The sequence below is a fragment of the Hippoglossus stenolepis genome, chromosome 6 (assembly GCF_022539355.2).
Source record: "Hippoglossus stenolepis isolate QCI-W04-F060 chromosome 6, HSTE1.2, whole genome shotgun sequence".
NCBI lineage: Eukaryota > Metazoa > Chordata > Actinopteri > Pleuronectiformes > Pleuronectidae > Hippoglossus > Hippoglossus stenolepis.
Genome location: NC_061488.1, coordinates 13,750,138 through 13,769,382, shown reverse-complemented (window position 1 = coordinate 13,769,382; position 19,245 = coordinate 13,750,138). Strand labels below are relative to the sequence as shown.

General features: G+C 43.3%; 1 protein-coding gene across 4 annotated transcripts in view; it reads left to right on the top strand.

The window, feature by feature from the left end:
- Window positions 1-15,843, top strand: part of scn8aa (sodium channel, voltage gated, type VIII, alpha subunit a) — a 44,443-nt gene extending 28,600 nt beyond the window's left edge. For all 4 annotated transcript variants that reach the window (XM_035159492.2, XM_035159493.2, XM_047340350.1 and 1 more), the window contains exons 21-27: window positions 3,597-3,719; window positions 8,256-8,540; window positions 8,891-8,944; window positions 9,191-9,328; window positions 9,429-9,533; window positions 9,655-9,925; window positions 10,419-15,843. In XM_035159492.2, coding sequence (XP_035015383.1) covers window positions 3,597-3,719; window positions 8,256-8,540; window positions 8,891-8,944; window positions 9,191-9,328; window positions 9,429-9,533; window positions 9,655-9,925; window positions 10,419-11,578 — 2,136 coding nt within the window. In that variant the 3' untranslated portion in view covers window positions 11,579-15,843. The remainder of the gene's footprint in view (window positions 1-3,596; window positions 3,720-8,255; window positions 8,541-8,890; window positions 8,945-9,190; window positions 9,329-9,428; window positions 9,534-9,654; window positions 9,926-10,418) is intronic.
- Window positions 15,844-19,245: the final 3,402 nt, after the last annotated feature.

The following is a 19,245-nucleotide window of genomic DNA, read 5'->3' as shown; positions in this document are numbered from 1 at the left end:
ATATGTGCCTTTGTCCTCTCTCTCTATGTGTGGACTTCTCTGCTCCTTGTGTCAATCAAGTTTGAAAGAGCAGAACAGGGATAATTCTTCATTCTATTCTTTTTACACTGAAACTTATACTGTGTTACCACCATTGAATCTAATTTTAATATTTGGAATCTCACTGAGAATCAGTGAGATTCTAATTTGGGGCAGGGAGGGGATCATTTCCATATACAGAATTTGAATATGACATGATTAGAGTAAGAATTTCCCTGACTTCTGACTTTCTCCTTGAGCTAACCACCTCTCCGCAGTGTCCACCACCTCCGCCAATAACCGTGAATGGACTCCGATCAATGGCCAGAGGTTGCCATGTTGATTCTTTACGAGCTCCTATGACCCAACCCCCTGCAGCAACAAACTTTTTACACACCACAGATTATGTGCACAAATGATTATTACTTTATTATTACATTATTATTACATTATTATTACATGTATACAGTTTGTATGAGTTAAAATTACACATACTCTAAGTTCTGTTTCTTAAGGAACAGCACACACTTTTTTTTATTTATGATTTAAAGTTTGACACATACACACACACACAGCTTGTGGCAATAACAATCATAGCACACTGGTATGATTCTGGTTATTGCCGTGACTCCCTCCATGTGTAGGTGTTGATCTCGAGCCCGACACTTTAGACAGAGCAGGGCACTACACCTCCAACAAAGAGCTACGTCCGTCCCTGTCCCTCCCTCCCTTCTCTCCTCGTCCTCCTCTCGTGCCCTCTTGAAAGTGTAACCTCAGGAATGTGGTGATATTGTGCTTGCTGAGATGTAATGATGGTGGGTGACAGGCGGCCAGCGGTAAGTTTGGTCTTCACTTGCGCTCCCCCTCCAGGAAAAAGCAAACAACTCGTGCATGATGACACTGGGTTGTGTTGTGCCTCTGCCGTCCTGTGTTGTTGGGTCAAACCATTGCCATGGACTCAGAAAAGGGGGGGACACCATCATTAAACCGGCCTGTATTTTGAGTGTGGATGTGCCTGACTCTCTGTTTGAGCGTTTTCCTCCTCATTTTTCCTTGTGTTATATCTTTCTGACATCCATTTGATTTGTGTCTTCCTGATTTTCATTATAATGATGTTTTGGTATTGTGTTATATATTGCCTAAATGTCAGGGGCAAGAAATGTAAAGTTAGAGAGTTAAGTGTTATAGTTTGCGGCGTCATCGCTGGAGAACTTACTTTTAACATTTTCTTACAATGTAGAAATAAGAATCACTATGTATCTTAAATGAGCTTTTAAAGTAATGACAACGTAGTCAGGGTAGGTGAGCATGAGGCTGATAGATGTCATACTCCATTCATCTTTCTTTTTCACTCAGGTTATTATCATTGTTTTGTTGTGTTTTTCCCTTTGTTTTTAGTTTGTTTTATTTCTGTGAGGCTCTGGTTTGTGCTGTCGTCATCATGGGATCACAGCCCCAGATGTCATTGGCCTTGCCTTGCAGAGCTCTGTGAGAGGACGCTGAGGCGCTGAGGCCGCTACTGCACAGCTGGCCCAGCGGGGGGCTGGAGGCCAGGGACCCCAAAAAGGGGGGCTCTCCAAGGGGTCAGGCTGAAGGTGACAATAACCCCAAACACTGTAGTGTAGCGCAAGGCAAAATCTTTATTTGACTGTCTACCTGCCAGAACAGTTATTCAAGGGGCGAGGTTATTGATTTAAATAGGGGCTTTGTGCCAAAGAGTAAGTACATGGAGGAATCTCAGCAGAATCTAAATAAAAACCCCACAAGGACGTCCCGGACCTGATGTTTGAACAGTGTCCAACATTTATCTTAAGAAGTCTGAATCTAGACTGCCACCTTTCCTGCTGCTCTTTTTATAGTTTTGACATATTCCTCTCCTAAGTGGCTGAAATGTTGATAATGGCATCAGTAAAATGAAGATTTTGCCTGTTACAATCCTCCCTCCGTGACTTTGGTAAGCTTTGGATGTTGTGTACTTCTTGCGATGAGTTTGACCGGTTGTGTCGGTGGCTGATTGGAGGTGCTTTCACATGTGTTCACCGTTGATATTTCTCCCTATTTGTAAGGAACTGGTATTCCTCCTGTTTCAGTCCCTCCAGCATCCAGACTGAGAAAATTACAGTCAGGAAAAAAAAGGGGGAAAATCCCTAAGGATGAAATACTCTGGTGAATGTGCACTTTGACAAATTCTTTCTATTCACCTGAATTTATAAGATTTGGAGGATTATTCTAACGCAATTGCATTTTTCATTTCAAACAACCTGCATTCAGCCAAAGCATACTTCTTTACAAATCTTCTCTGTACTGCTGACCGCCTGCTTGGCACACTTGGGGTGACTTCACCAAGGCCAAGTCAATCCTTCACCACATACCACACGTCAAAGAACATAAGTGCAGCTTACTGACCATGTTCTACATCGTCCATTTCCTCCACTGTTAATGATGCAATACATATGTGTTCAGCTTAGACCAGCTCCATGGACCAGACACATGGGGGAATAACTCAGGCCACTATGCCGAATTTGGCTTTGAATCATTATGGTGATAAAAGCCCTGTACGTTTACAGTGGCACTGACAATGGGTGTGTGTCGAGTTTTGTGACATAATAACTCCACTGAAGGACTTAGTGACTGTTTTTCACTTATGATAACACACCATGAAGTGTTCTTTGGCTGCAGAAATATCCTCGGTGGCTGCTGCGGGACGTGAGAGGAGCTGCACCAGTTTCTTTGAGGTTGTGTTATTGTGAACTGTTGTTAACTGTGTGTAACTCGACTGTACTCTTGCGTATTTTTGTCCTTCTAGTGCTATCCAGTGCTAAGAACTATATCCGGTCTCCCCTTTAACCTCCATCCCTGTCTCTTGTGCGTGGTTCATGTGACTGTGGCTCTCCTAATCGATTCTTAATGCTGTGTGACAAGTTTGATTTGATGTCTGATGAGACGGAAAAATGGCAAAATGACATACCTGTACATGTTTACTTGTATTCTTTCTCTTAGGTTCCGTTAGTTTGTCTGTCTTAGATTATATGGGATTTTATGCCTCAGCCCGAGAGCGACATGGAGAGACAATGTTAGAGGGGCAAGGGTAAGGCTCTCAAGTCTGTTGGGTTTTTATCAGGGTAACCTCTCTCCTTCCCTTCCCCCCAACTCCTCTTCCTCTCCCGGTCCCTTCGCTTGTATCTTTACTAAATCATGTAGCACTCTTCTCTGCCTAATTTACCCTATATTTGAGTCTTATGTCTCTATCTCCTCTCTTTCTCTCTCAACCACAAATTCTTTTGCAGGTACAAAGGACTTTTCACATCTCGTCAACTGCCCCAAAATAACAGACAAACAATCCCTATGGCCTACTGCTACTAAAAAATACTACGCACATAAAACCTATACTAAACATTGACCTTCTCTCTCAGTGTATATACATGTATAAATGCAATATTATACATGTATATACATGCATAGATTTATGTGTGTATGTCAAGCAACTCTCCACGTATGCCAGGGCCGTCTCTCTTCCCGAGTGAATATTCTCACTTCTAACAGTTTGGAACCTCTTTTGCTTCTCTGTTTTTGTGTAGGTGTCTATAGTCAGCCTTGTAGCTAATGCGCTGGGCTACTCCGATCTAGGGCCCATTAAATCACTCAGGACACTAAGGGCCTTGAGACCCCTCAGAGCCTTGTCACGTTTTGAAGGGATGAGGGTAAGATCCAAAGCTAAGCAGCTGATCCTTCCGCATGCCCATTCAACAGTTTAAAGCATGCTAGAACTGATCTGAAAACAAACTAAGAGGATTAAAAAAAAAAAAAAAAAAAGAAACTCCATAATATTGGGGGGATTGTTTTTAAAACAAGGAAATGAAAAGCCAAGAAGTCACCTTTCTATGCGCAATCCTGTACCATGCCTTTTTGTTAGAGCCAGAGAACAAGTCATGATGCAGCTGGGAGACTGAGTAAAGTAACAGTGAAGTAATATTGCCAGCAGAATAACATGCATTTCAATTGAATTTCTTAAACAAACCAAAATATACAAAATTATTTGTTTCATTATAATAAAAAAAAAAAAACATGACGCAAACAGAAATATCTTTCACAAAGCTGCCTCATCACACAAGTGACAAACCAGAAGTTACCTCATCTTACTTTGTTTCCTCCTGATTGGACAAAGTGAATGTGATATTGGTAAACGCTAACCAGACTTACATGCCATCTCATGTAGAGCATCCGAACCAACAATTAGTTCTTCATTTGGCCTGATTTTCAACCACTGCTTTCAATTGAGACACCCCCGCTCCCATAACCCCCCAACCCCCACCCTCCGCTCCCATAACAACCTAACCCCCTTCCCAGCTCACATCATCTCTCAATACATTTGGGCATCCGGGCATCGAGAACAACCAGCAGGAACTGGGGGGGGTGGAGTTTGCGGGATCGCCACCAAAACCTCAGCCCGACCATGTCACACCCAAAGCTGTGCATGCAAGGCGGCTGCCAAACAACCGCTCGGAGGAACCTGTCTTATTTATCACAGTAACCTCTGGTTGCTTCAGCCGTCTGCTCCTAAAATACGTAGATCTGATTGGTTGTCCCTGTGAATGGTGGTAACGATAGTTTGCGCCTGGTTGTTGTCACCCGTAGTCCCTCCTGTCTCTCTCTCTCCTCTTCTCTCTCTCTCCTCTTCTCTCTGTCTCATTCTCTTTAACCTCTCACTGCTCTTGGACTGGTTGACTTGTCTTCTAGTTTGAGCCTCCTCCTCCTCCTCCTCCTCTTCACCTCATAATGTCCCCACCTCCCCTCAGCCCCACATGTGCACCCACCCCTCCTCCTCTTCATCCCCCTCCTCTTCCCCCGCAACCCCCTTATCCCTCCACTACTCACTCCACCTCGACCCGGTTCAGCTGGGCTGGACCGCTGGAGGGTCACCACACTCTCTCCTGCTTGTCCAGGATCTTTCTGCATCAGGGACTGAGACAGAAACCACACACACTCTGTGCTGTGGCTTTGGGAGGAAAGTATTTGTTAAGTTTCTGCCAGTGTCAGCGCCATCCTGATCTGCTAACAGCCCCAACTCTGGGGGCAGATTATTACTGCAAATTTATTTTTGAACATTGTCCATATGAAACAGTTCATTGTTATTGCCTCCCATTGGGAACGCAGGCAGAAGCTTAGCAAATATGCCAGGCTGCCATTTCACACAAGGCATTACTGCTGTCATGTCATGGCACCGCATACTGTAGCGCATACAGCAGGCCCTGGCTTCCTGTTGCCTTCCAGTCCCACGGGAAGTGAAACTGGGAGGCAACAATGGGCCCCAGTTAAGCTCTGACTTTGAGTGCTGGGTCTGGGTGGGTGGTGGCCCATAGGTTGACTGGCACTACTGCGTTAGGACAACACTCTCAACCCTAAACAGAAAATGTGTCGCCTCACTTTAGCATGTCCCAAAAATGACAGACCAGCAGAGGAAGGAGAATATGTGTAATCATCTAGTGGGTGGATTGATGGTGAACAAATTTAATATTTAAATTGGACTCACAGTGAAGACTTATTCATACCAGATATCCAGTGACTAAAAGGTGATGCCGTTGCGTATGAGCCGACATCAATTCTTTTAGGCCCTGGATAAGCTTTATGGATGTTGTCATGAACGTTTCAATTGAATCTTGCAGGGTTGATTGTTAATTTTGGAAAGGGAAATAGACCTGTCAGTGAGATGATGTCATTTTTGGGGTTGGAACTTATGGCACATTTGCTTCAATAGAGTGCAAATATATGAAATACCTATTTCCCCTATGAATGACCTCATTCACTTGGTGTATGAGGTGAGGGTGGCCAAGTAATGCAAAGGAAAACAAACAGAGGAATCTCAATCCTGCTGTATCAATAATCTTTAGTATAATGTCTATGTTCATCAATTGAGTTACCGTTTTGTTTTGAACTGAAAAACGGGAAAAAAGAATTTGAGGTCAATCAATAAATAAATGAACAGGGAAGAACATGAATGGAGAGATGACACTGTATGAAAGAGATTCTGGAGAGTTAGAATGATGAGAAGTTAAAACGTCCCCGCTGGTTGAGTTTTTCGCATCGCAGAGGTCAACGCAGCTCAACAGCGCCGAGCGGGCGGCGCAGCTTCAGCGGGAACATTGCACTGCTTAACATGCAATGAATATGGGCTGTTCTTATACTTTGCCTTCTTTCTCTTAACGCTGCTTTGTATTCTCGGTCCTATACTTTTTTGCGAGCAATGCATTGTACAGGAATGACACCATGTCTAGCCATCGTAGCTCCAGAAAAACCTCCGTCTTCCTGACGAAACTACTAAAGCTTAAGTTCCACCCAAAGATTTGAAAATCACAATCATCTTTATCAGCCATTAACGACTTAACTCAACCTGAGGCCTTTGGATTCAAACTTCACCCAATCACTTCAATGGCCACGATATATAATAGACAAAATGTTTTCGGCGACAAATCTTATATTGTGCTGTAGACGTTTGTCAGACTCCCATGGAACCCACGTAAATATCAGAATGGCTCGTCAGACGTACAAACAAAGCTTCAGCCTTTATCTCTTTAGCCGCTATCTCTCTATCCACACATTTCTCTATTCATTTATTTATTGATTTGAGCGGATCTTGAGATCGCACAATGCCATGTAACACGCATGTTATACAACTGCCGATGCCCTTTATGCATTTTTGAAAGCCATTTTCCCTCTTTCTGAGAATGCATTCCACTCAGCATGGCCCAATTCCTTTTTTTAAAACGCTGAATTTTTAAAAAGCGGTTCAATTGTACCTCAGATCGAGCAAAGAGCCATTCTCTCAGCGAGTGCGATGGCAACACGACGTGGGAAGGATGTAAATCATATTTGGAAAATGATCCCTAATTTATTTCCTCTTAGCATTTTACGCGTTTTTCAAAGAGACACTGGAACAGTGGTCCTCACTGTGCGCGGCACGATCAATTTATGATTGAACGTTCACCACCAGTCAGTTTGTGCACACGCTGAGAGAATCCTGCTCTGGAGCTCCTCCCTGTCTGTGTGTAATGAGGAGGGAATATGGCTCCACAAAACGAGTCTGCTAAAGACATGCATGCTCAGCTGTCTGCCTGAGAGCTGCTGGTCGGCCTGCCTAATACTGGTACTGAGCGGTTCACTATGTGCTGAGCTTATTACTGGCAATGATTAAGCTATGGGAAAACCAGATTGGATCGATAGACAGGAATAGATTTTGGGGTGGTTGTGGGAATTATAGCTTTATTTTTTTTAAACTGCTGTAGTGTGATATTGTTTCATGTGGGATAGTTATAGAAAAGGATCAGTAAGATTAAGAATATTGGCTGTCTAAGGTTGGGGTGGACACTTCATAGTGGTATGGCAAACACTGGTGATCAAGTTTTTACTTTTTAATGCTGTAAGCTTTTATAAAGTAAACACATAGAAATCAGTTTTATACAAACAAACAAAAAATATGACATTTCTTACAACAATTCTCTAATGGGAGGTGTGTGTGTGTGTGTGTGTGTGTGTGTGTGTGTGCGTGTGTTGTACATGCGCACATTTGAACCAATACCAGGAAAAAAATACTAACAATGCAATATGCTGTAAGGTGTACAATTTTTAGGCTACAGTAACTCACAATATAAATATACTCACAATGTCTGTTATTTCTTTTTTTGGTAACTGTCTACCTCATGTTTAAATACTGCTTATAACAGAGAGTACAGCGTTATAGTGGTCTGGAAGTGGCTGGAATCGTAACTTATAATAAAAAAAAAAAACTTTGTGTTTTATGTAAACATGTATTAGTGGTGAATTGTGCATTTTACATCATAAACGTATGATTCTCTTTAAAATGGTTATTTGTGTGTGTGTGTGTGTGTGTGTGTGTGTGTGTGTATCCCTTAAGCATCTCCACCCACATGCTACAACAGATGAAAGAGCAGAGTCACATCAGCGCTGCTCTAATTAGACTTACACAGCACTCCCCTCCCATTAATGCCCCACACTTCACTATGTACATCACAGTGGTGTGCAGGGCTTATTTTTGGCAACACGAAACTATAATAGAGCTGCTGCTCTTAATGCCACATGTAACAAATGGCTCAATAGTTCATCTAAGTACAGAGTGTAACGCCATAACAATATGTAGTGTCTTTTATTGGAGGGGTTGAATGAGAAGCTGTTGTTTCCTGGTTCTCACACTGTCATATCCTGTCTCCCCTGGTCTGGTCTAGGTGGTAGTCAACGCCTTGGTGGGTGCCATCCCTTCCATTATGAATGTGTTGCTGGTTTGCCTCATCTTTTGGCTGATTTTCAGTATCATGGGGGTCAACCTGTTTGCGGGCAAGTACTACTACTGTTTCAATCAGACGTCCGAGGAATACTTCTCAGTTGACGTGGTCAACAACAAGACCCAGTGTGAGGCCCTCATTCAGCAAAACTTTACTGAGGTCAGGTGGAAGAACGTCAAGATCAACTTTGACAATGTGGGCGCCGGCTACCTCGCCCTGCTGCAAGTGGTGAGAGTGTCACTCCTCCTCTCCTCTATTACGCCATTTCTTTGTTTCACTTGCTTCCTTCTCTCATTTCCAATGCACTTTAATGTTTTCTTTTGCTGCTTCAAATTCCATTTACTTTCACAGTACACCGAGGCTTTCTATCGTCCATAGTTATTGTTTATAGATGTATGTTTCTCCACGCCCTTTTCCCCATCCACTTATGTCTTTCCATGAACAAGCTCTACCACAGGACATGCATCAGTTTCGGTTTGAGTTTGATTATTCTTTGATTTCTATTGAGAATTTTCCTGGTATTATTATTTGTTATTCTGTTTCTACAAATGTATTCAGTTATGTTTCTCTTTTGAAAGGCCACGTTCAAAGGCTGGATGGACATTATGTACGCGGCTGTGGATTCCAGAGAGGTATCGTCATTGCTTCTTCAATAAATATTTTAATGCTCACTGGCTATATCTGAATATGTCAGATTGTCAGTGAGAAGGTCTTAAAGGAACAGCTCAGCATTTGGGGGAAATCTTTGAGATTTATTTTGACCATTTCAGCTCAAAACCAGCTTATGGCAAGAAAATAAAAATGTGCATGTCACAAGAGACTATGTCTTTCTGTTAATAAAATAAAACCGTAACTTTAACATGGTCTCTCCCTCTCAGGTGGAAGACCAACCAGACTACGAAGTCAACATCTACATGTACATCTACTTTGTGGTTTTCATCATATTCGGCTCCTTCTTCACCCTCAACCTCTTCATTGGTGTGATCATTGACAACTTCAACCAGCAAAAGAAAAAGATAAGAACCGTTCTGTCTCCTAATCTCATATTTTGCTCCCAGGGTTTCTTCTTGAAAGTGTAGAATATGATTATAACCAAATCTCTGTTTATCCCGTTACTTTGGAGGTCAGGACATCTTCATGACAGAGGAACAGAAGAAGTACTACAACGCCATGAAAAAACTGGGGTCTAAAAAGCCGCAAAAGCCTATTCCTCGACCACAGGTACAGTATGTTGTTTCCTTGGGGTGCCCACTTTTGACCAAGTGTTCAGATTATTCAACATATTGGTTAAAACCTCCGTAAATCTCGAGTTCATCCCTCTTTGTCTCCTCTCACCTCACAGAACATGATCCAGGGAATGGTGTTTGACTTCGTGACGCAGCAGGTTTTCGACATCTCCATCATGATACTGATCTGCCTCAACATGGTCACCATGATGGTGGAAACAGACGATCAGTCGGACGATACGGAGAACGTCCTCTACTGGGTCAACTTCATCTTCATTGTAGTCTTCACCACAGAGTTCCTGCTTAAGCTCTTTGCCCTTCGCCACTATTACTTCACCAACGGCTGGAATATTTTCGACGTGGTGGTGGTCATCCTGTCTATTGTTGGTGAGTGACGGAGGTGGAAGACGTGAAGCAGATCCCACGTCGCAAAATAGTTTTTGACCAGATTTGGCCCAGACTGTCCCACTATCACACTGTCATTCGGCCCACATACAGCGTGGAATGATGGCACTTGTGCAGTCTGCTCCTGTTTGCCAGTTCTGGGCCACAAGTAAGCCAAAGCAATACCTTATGTCAACCAAAGGTGGCCCGAATTTGGGCCAAATTCATCATTTACCACATGGGTCACTTTTCGTTCACAGCCAGATTACAGCTTGCCGAGAGCACCGCATGTTTCCTAAAATAGGTCCACATTTGTTTTGTGATATTTGGGCTACATTTGCTATTTTACAAATGCGCAATTTTAGGCTCACATCCATTTTGTCCCGGCCACAAGAAATGCCGTCCACATCATTGCCTGAAGTGGGAGTCACTTGAATATGTTGCGTGTAAAAGTCTGTTGTGTTCTGATTGTTTTCTCCTCCTTTCTTTCCCTCAGGTATGTTCTTGGCTGACATCATTGAGAAGTACTTTGTGTCACCAACCCTGTTCAGGGTGATCAGGCTGGCTCGTATCGGTCGTATCCTCCGTCTGATTAAAGGAGCGAAGGGCATCCGGACATTGCTCTTTGCTTTGATGATGTCCCTGCCAGCCCTGTTCAACATTGGCTTACTGCTCTTCCTGGTCATGTTCATCTTCTCCATCTTCGGCATGTCTAACTTTGGCTACGTGAAGCACGGAGCGGGCGTTGACGACCTGTACAACTTTGAAACCTTTGGCAACAGCATGATTATTCTGTTTATGATCACTACGTCGGCTGGATGGGACGGCTTGCTGCTGCCGATCCTCAACTACCCACCAGACTGCAACCCCCGCTACGAGAACCCCGGGACATCTGTGAAGGGGGACTGTGGTAATCCCTCAGTGGGGATCTTCTTTTTTGTCATGTACATCATCATTTCTTTCCTGATTGTGGTCAACATGTACATTGCCATCATCTTGGAGAACTTCAGTGTGGCTACAGAAGAAAGTGCTGATCCACTCAGTGAGGACGACTTTGAGACCTTCTACGAGATCTGGGAGAAGTTTGACCCAACTGCCTCTCAGTTCATCACTTTCGCCAAGCTGTCTGACTTTGCAGACGCATTGGAGCATCCACTTCGCGTGCCAAAGCCCAACACTATAGAACTAATTGCCATGGACATGCCCATGGTGAGTGGCGACCGCATTCACTGCCTGGACATCCTGTTTGCCTTCACAAAGCGTGTGCTGGGTGACAGTGGTGAGTTGGACATGCTGAGGCAGCAGATGGAAGAGCGTTTTGTGCAAGCCAACCCCTCCAAGGTGTCGTATGAACCCATCACCACCACACTGCGCCGCAAACAGGAAGATGTCTCTGCCAGAACTATCCAGAACGCCTACCGCTGTCACCTCATCAGGCGTGGCATCATCTTCAAGCGCCGCACTTTTACGAACAATAAGCTTGAAAATGGTGGGACCAACCAGGAGAAGAAAGAGAGCACGCCATCCACAGCCTCTCTCCCCTCTTACGACAGCGTGACCAAACCTGACAAGGAGAAGCAGGATGAAAACAAGGAGGAGTGGGCCAGGAAAGAGAAGGACAAAAACCAAAAAGATGAGTGGGAATCCAAGTGTTAGGGTTCAGTGACTCTTAAAATCCAATAAAACACAGCGAGATGAGACTCTGAGCCCAAACCCAACAAATGTAGAAAAAGTGATAATTTGCAAGTAAGAAAAAAACAAAACAACAAAACCATACAAAAAAATGTTTACAGACTCAAACACTACTGAGACAATGGGGTTTCTTATGTCGTCAAAGACAGATGAACCAAACACAATCAGTTTACCGTGGAACTTTTGCTGCGTAGTGACCAAGTTCATAGAAATGAGGGACAAAAACACAAAAATGAAAAACAGTGACTGAGAAAGTGTGCTGGCCAATGACACACATTTCTTTGGGGACCAACTGCCAAGGCACAGAAATCTCTGCTCGATGATCGGAGAATTGCAAAATCCCTGCCACCACCATGTGTGGAAACCCCAGCTCTTTAATGCTATGGGACTGGATCACAAAGATCCCACTAGAACTGTGCTAGCAGTCTACAGAAAGGTTTACCATCTTTATCAAAGGAGAGGACAATAATCAACCGAGCAAGTTTAGCTAGGAAGGAAACACTTGCGAGGGAGGGGGGAAACCCAGAACTGCAGACAAGATTTTTTGTTTGTTTGTTTGTGCTGAGTGTACTTGCATCTTTACATTATTTGAGCAGCAAAAAAAGAGATAACATTTAGCCCATGTCACTAGTCTTTTCATCTCCTCTTTGTTATACTGACACTGAAAAAGACATTCTTTACATGGGCTTTCACACTGACCGGGTAGGGGTCATTAGTCATTGTTTTGACTTGGGCTGAAGGAGACTTGTTCAGACCGAGTTCCAGATAAATAATAATTATTGTGCTCGTTCAGTGCATAGAAATGACTTGCATGAAGGCATGTTTTGATCAGGAATCATGCATGAGTAATCATAGTCCACAAGACACTAATTCTCAGACCACTGCTGTGGCGTGACTCTAAGTTTGAGGCTGTCCACTGGGGAAACTGCAAGAACTATAAATGGAAAAATGAAGGTAATGATGATGATATAGAGAATATTTGGGGGAATGATATTCGTATGATCCTGCCCTTCACTAGTTTTGTTTTTCAACTGACCATAGTCTTTTTTAATTCAGCCCTTCATGAAAATTTCAGGTGAATGACGAACGTAAGTACTCAGAGGCAACGTTGCAATCGGATAAACCAACAACACAAAATAGAAACGTTTTTTTGCTGCTCTGAATGTGAATAGTTTAGAAAGCGTGTGGAGTGTATGAGTGTTAGGAAGCAGAGTATCTTCATATGGAATATATATGCACAGATTTGGAGGTCCTGAACCAAATCAGGGGCTTGCATCTTTTCTTATTTTTTTACATCCATCCTATACAGTCACTCTCCTTACTTTCCTCTGGTCCCTGTTGCGGCAATGAGAGCTGGAGATGTTTCACGCCAAGGAATCTGTATCTGGCACCAGTAAAGTCTGGTGCGCTCAATAGATCTTATCTACTGCTGTAGTTCCTGGTGAAGGGACAGAAATCTTTTACTTAATTATTTCTTTGCTTTGTTTTGATATTTAATTAGTTTTGAGCTAGTGGAAGAACACTAAACCACATCAAGATACATTAGGCTGTACTTTAGCAGATTCATTTTCCTTACAGTTCCTCTTTTCTACTCTATCAGATCCACATCAGAATTTCCCAGTAAGTGACTTCTTTTAAGGTAGTGCATTTCGGACAATTTGAGTTGCCAGCTTTAGAGAACAAAAAAGCCTTGAAGTCCTTCTCTGATGTCCTTGTGGTACAATCATTCTCAGAAAAGGCTTTTGATCAGTGAGAGTGACACTGACCATCTGAAACAGCTAAGAATTATCACAAGGACATGCCTCGTCGTGCCTAGCATGTATGAAAGGTGGATCGCCATGAAGGGCTTGTGGTTTTGTCCGCAGAATCAAATGGATTTTGTCTGATGTAACAGGGAGGTGAGCAGGTGAGAAATAACACAGTATGAACGTGGACTAATAAATAGGCGGAGCCCCTCCCTTCAGGGTTTTAGACTGACTGCCATGAAAACAAGAAAGAAACGCAAGAGCAGAAGAAGAAGAAGAGAATAGTGCTTTGGTCTGAGACGGAGTGCTGAAAGTCCCATGTTTGTCAGTGTATCATTGTGCTTTTGTGGGACCTCTTAAACACTGTGTGGTGTTGGACCCGGGCTCGCACCATCTTTTCACATACGTGCAGGCTTTTCAAAACACTATCACCCGCTTCAAAAAAGAATTAGCCCGAGATGGAGGTAGAAACCCTAACACTCGCCGAGATTAAACATCAGCAGGCCTCACATCGACGCAGCTATGTTGTATAATAAGCTTTGTGGGTGTTTTTCATTAAAAAAACAAAACACAAAAAACTGAGGCTTTGTCAAAAGGTTGACAAGACACAACTGCCTCCAATGCGTGTTCCTGCCATTTCTTTTTCTACACAGGAGTGATGGTCCTATTTACAAATGGATGACCGGACAAAAATCTGGCATCCGTCGTCGCACCACTGATGCTATTTGGTGTGCTTAACACTGCCTGTACCAGAACCCCCTGTCTGTAACAATAACTGTGGTCTGTTTACAATATGAGGTCTCCGAATCAGTTTGGCTGCTGCACACTGAAACCAAATACATTCCCAATGAGAACCACAGGAGGCGTGAGTAATGTCATCCGATTTACCCATGTTCATCTTGGATGTAATGTTTTAGAATGATACATTCACACTTGAAAAAAAAAGACGAAAAAAAACAAACAAAAAAAGGACAAAAGAAGAAAACACAAAAACATATATATGTACAGTGCAGGCTATGATGTAAATGGCACAATCGCTGAAAAAGAACGAACTTTTTGAGAGAAACTATAAATATTGTATTATATTCTTTTATTTTATCGGCATGCTTTGTTGTGTTTTTTTGTAAATACGGAAATTTTAAAAATGTTACTACTAATAATCAAAAAATGAATAATAACAATAATATAGAATGGCTTCCAGCTATGCCCTTTGTCACATTTGTTACCTTTTGGATTTTTTGAGACACTTTTCACTTTGTTGACGGAAATTGAATGATATATAGATATTATATAATACAAAAGATATATACATGTATACATATATGTCTATATGTATATACATAAAACAGAAGAACACTGTTTGTCACATTTGATTTGTGTGCAACACGTTCAGTGGATGTCTAAAACTGGTTGTTTCCAGCACCCTTCTATGTTGGGAAAATAGCTCATGTGCTATGTTACTGGAGCTGCTTGCCATGGATTGTAGCCTGATCATGATGAAAGGATAATGTTACCAGCACATTTCTCACTTACTGTCATATTTCTCACCTTCACTGAATATACCGGACACGCCCACAGTCATGGACACACACGCACACATATGACTATCCAACTCTGCCAGTGGTTTCTTCCCAGACAATGTCAGCTGGTGTGACTGACTGCCTCACCCACCCTGAGAAGGAACCCTCCCCCTGGGCCCCCCACCCACACACACACACATCAGTGCCATTACAACCCAACAAGCATACAATTGTGTACTAGCTTCTCATCGTCACATTTCTTTTAATGAATGGTTTGTTTCCAGTGTCCCACTCAATGGCATGTGCCTTTTTTCTGCTTTTTCTGCGAATTTGGATGTCGATGCCACACTGGGAAAAACAACAACAACAACAAAAAAAACAGCAAAGAAAAAAAAAAATAGAAACAAACAAACAAAAAAGGAACACAAAAACATGTTTCCAAACTGTGGAGGGTGGGGGTTTGAGGGTGAGCACAACATTAATCAGGGATGTCAAGTCAGAAATACTGCCAGAGGATCATCCAGACACCCCACGTCATCTCAATATTCAACAGTGTGTGATGTTACCAGAAAAACAGCTAACTCAAACATGTCCTGTACTTAGTGCTATGTGTGTCACCCACTTGGCTTGTGAAAAAGCAGCTTGCCTTCTATATTTCAGTTTGATTTCTTCAATGTTTCTGTCTTCATCTGAAATTTATTTTTGTATCCATATTTGTTTATAGGACTCATTCTTTTTTGCTTTTTTTAGCATGGTTTACTCTGGGCGTTTTTTCTTTTTCGCTGAAAAATTAAAAAGTGCTTTTCAAACTGTTGTTATCATTTGACACCGTGATAGAGGATATACAGTACAATATGATGGTGTGTTGCACAACCACTTGGACTCTTGGTAAGAATATATGAAAGATTGTCTTCATTTGAGCACGAACCTTTTTATTACCAATAAAGCAGCCTTCCAGTTACAACCTGTGTTTGTTTCTTGCTGAAATGTTCTGGACGTTGTTGTGCAGCAAAGTGCAAAAACATCCTGTGAAATGGAGCTGACTGCTGCTGTGGTAACAGGGTTGTGAAAGGCAGCCTTTAAAATGTAATGGACTTATTGGTTTTGTTAAGAGCCCTGTGTTAACAGCCCCTCACAGGCAGAGGATGGACTATAGCCCCATTATTATGCAGTCCATTTGTACTGCACTGCTCCTGTTTGTGGTCTGCCATTAAATAAACAGCTCTGAGGTATGATGTTACAGTCGTCACGCCCATAACCTCACAACCTCGTGTGAACAGGGTCAAGATAGCCATGCTGGGAAGTATTGATTTGTTTGTGCTCTGTTGCACTTTTGCATATGGTTTCTCTAAGTGGGAGGAGGGTATGAGACCCTTTGTGGGGTTGTAGGTGGAATTGTATGTAAATGATGCCATGGATTCCTGAGGCAGTGCAGACACTCAATAGATGGCCGTTTTCCAACCTTCTTTCTCCCCTCCCTTTCCTTTTAAAAAAATGCATTACAATTTGTTGTGTGTCCCTGGATCCTCTCTTTCTCTCTAATCATCCAACTGCTTTCAACTCCCAGCACCCCCCTCCCTCTCTCTCCACCCTTCCTCCATCTTCCTGGGTTTTTGTGTGATTTTGTGTTTCTCCCCAAGATCTACTGTACATGTCTCTCTATTATCATCATCTACACTTTATGCAGGCAAAGGGAACCTGCTCCTTATTGACTATTGACTCTCCCTATCCTCTTTGGCTGCTCTGCCATGCTCCAGGATGGCTGTATGGAGGTGGAGAGGAGGAAGGGAGAGGAGAGAGAGAGAGAAGAGAGAGAGAGAGAGAGAGAGAGAGAGAGAGAGAGAGAGAGAGTCAGGGAGGGGAGGGGGGTAAGGAAAAGAGAAGGGGAATGGAGGTGGTGGAGCACTGCAGTGCAGATAAATTAATGCAGCAGTCGAGGCTGAGTCAGCAGCACACTCCCAGTTTGGCCCAGAGCCTCCATCAGTTAGTGCCCATGCACGGCTGCCTGCAGGAGAGCGGCTCCCCCGCTCAGAGAACCTCAAATAAGGATTTTTCGACCTAAAATTACAGACTCGTTCACGAGGAGCGTGCGAGGCAGCCAGTGCTCGCTGCGTGCGCGCTCCGGTGTGGAGGAGCAGAGGAGCTGTCCTTGGTGCTGAAGGCGGTGCCGGGAGGACCAACCAACCTCTGGCCGGGGTCTGGGGTCTCTCTGGGACTCGGTCTCTCTGGGTCTCTCTGGGTCTGGGGTCTCTCTGGGACTCGGTCTCTCTGGGTCTCTCTGGGTGGGGCTGCGTCCGGAGGAAGGCAGCGTGGAGCAATGAAAATGTGTTCGGTGCGCGGGGGAGCTCGACCTAATTCGCAGACAGCCACACCTACACTCTTCTCTCCCTCCTCCCCCCTCTTCCTCTTCCTAATCCCCATTGCTTTCCTCTCACCCCCTCCTCCCCTCCTCTGAAGTGAGCTGCCACATAGCATGTGGTTTCTCTGTGGGCAGAACCGAACGTGGCTAAATATAACGATTAAACGTGTCGCTATATTTACTTGGCAATGATGGGTCTTTTTTTTTTTTAAGGAGAAGCTTCGGTTTTAATACACATGAGGGTGACAGTGAATAATATAATGGTCCTTTAATCACTAATGAAAACATTATTTACAAGCACCCTTTATACAGTGCTTGGTTTGGGTTTCTGTCCCCTGCTGGTCGCCTACATGTCAGACAGTAAGAGTGAACAGCCAGCAGTAAAAGGGGGGTTTTCCTATACTAGCTGATCCCATTTCAACCCTTGACTCAGATCAGAGGGTTGTGTTTGTGCTCTTCTCCCTCCCTCCCTCCTTCTCCCCTCCTCCCCTGGTCTCTCTTTCTCCCCAGAGTCAGACTGAGGAGGGAGGAAGGAGCCCAGAGAGGGAGATCTCCATCATGGCTTATGTATGGCCAGAAGCCAGGAGCTCCCACCACAGCTGCACCCTCATATAACACATCTCTCAATAAGAGAAAAGGCAGACATATAACTAACCCCACCCCCACCCACACCACCCCCAACAACACACACACACACACACACACACACACACACACACACACACACACACACACACACACACACACACACACACACACACACGTACATAAAAAGCAACACCATCCACCACCACCACCAGTTATAGCCTGCAGTCTCTCTCCACCTACGTAAAATCCACCAGCCCCTCCTTCTCCACTAAACATGAACTCCATTACTTACTGTATATTCTGCTTGCCTCATTGCATAACCTTATTGTGCAACATTGTAAATGTGTGTGAACAAAGTTTGGGCTATAAACAGTCTGCACCGCAAAAGAAAACATAACAGATACCTTCACACCCACACACAGCCATTTTTAAAGAAAGATTTCCCAAACCAGCTGGAGCTGTTATGTTGCCTGACTTCTCCGATTTGCTAAACAACAGCACCCACCTCTGGTCGGTCACATGTAAGCATGTAGCATGTCTTTTTTGGGGGGGATAACATTGTCATCAATCTCCAGTTTCAATACAAAACACAACAACTTTGAATGGTTTTATTCTAAAATCTTAAATAATTTGAAAAAACATTTGTGCATCACAACTTCTAAGGCATACAGGTAAATTCAAATCCTTTATTTTTGTTCATGTTGCATCTTTGTTTATACACAATGAAGAAAATCAAAACAAGATGCAATGTTTGCAACATATAGTATCTGCACATTTCCTAAATCTTAATTTCTTTATAGAATATTTTCTATGTTGCTGCGGAGGACTTATCTTCTTTTATGCTTCTGGATGATACAAGTGTACATGTTATCTGGAGCGTCTTATACTTCTGCAATGTGGAGTAGGTCTTCACGACACCTGTAAAACATAAACAAAATATTTAAAAACACAATCTCCATCACTAATCTATACTGATTATACTGCCCCGGCTGCCAAATCAACAGAGACACATGGAGAACATGTAAACTTCACAAACGGGAAAGCTGGGATTTGGACCAGGAACCCTCTTGTTGTTAGGTGACAGAGCTAACCACTGCACCATCCTGCCCCCCCCCCGACCCAATTCGTGACTCAATTTCACTTTGAGATTTACAGGACAGTGACACGCGGAGCTGAGTCACTCTACATTTTAGGTAAAAATGGAACAGTTTGGGCTAATATGAAAAATATTAGGTGCAGCACTTAGAAACTATTTTACAGAGCGTCCTCCTTATACACATGCTGTCATGTCATCATCATCCTCTTCCTCCTCTCTCACACCATTACAAACGCTTTGGTATAATCTTTTCAACTCACCCTTGTTTGATTCTGGCCAGCCAATCCACAAAATTCTTTGCCTTAAACTTGTCGAGATAGTGG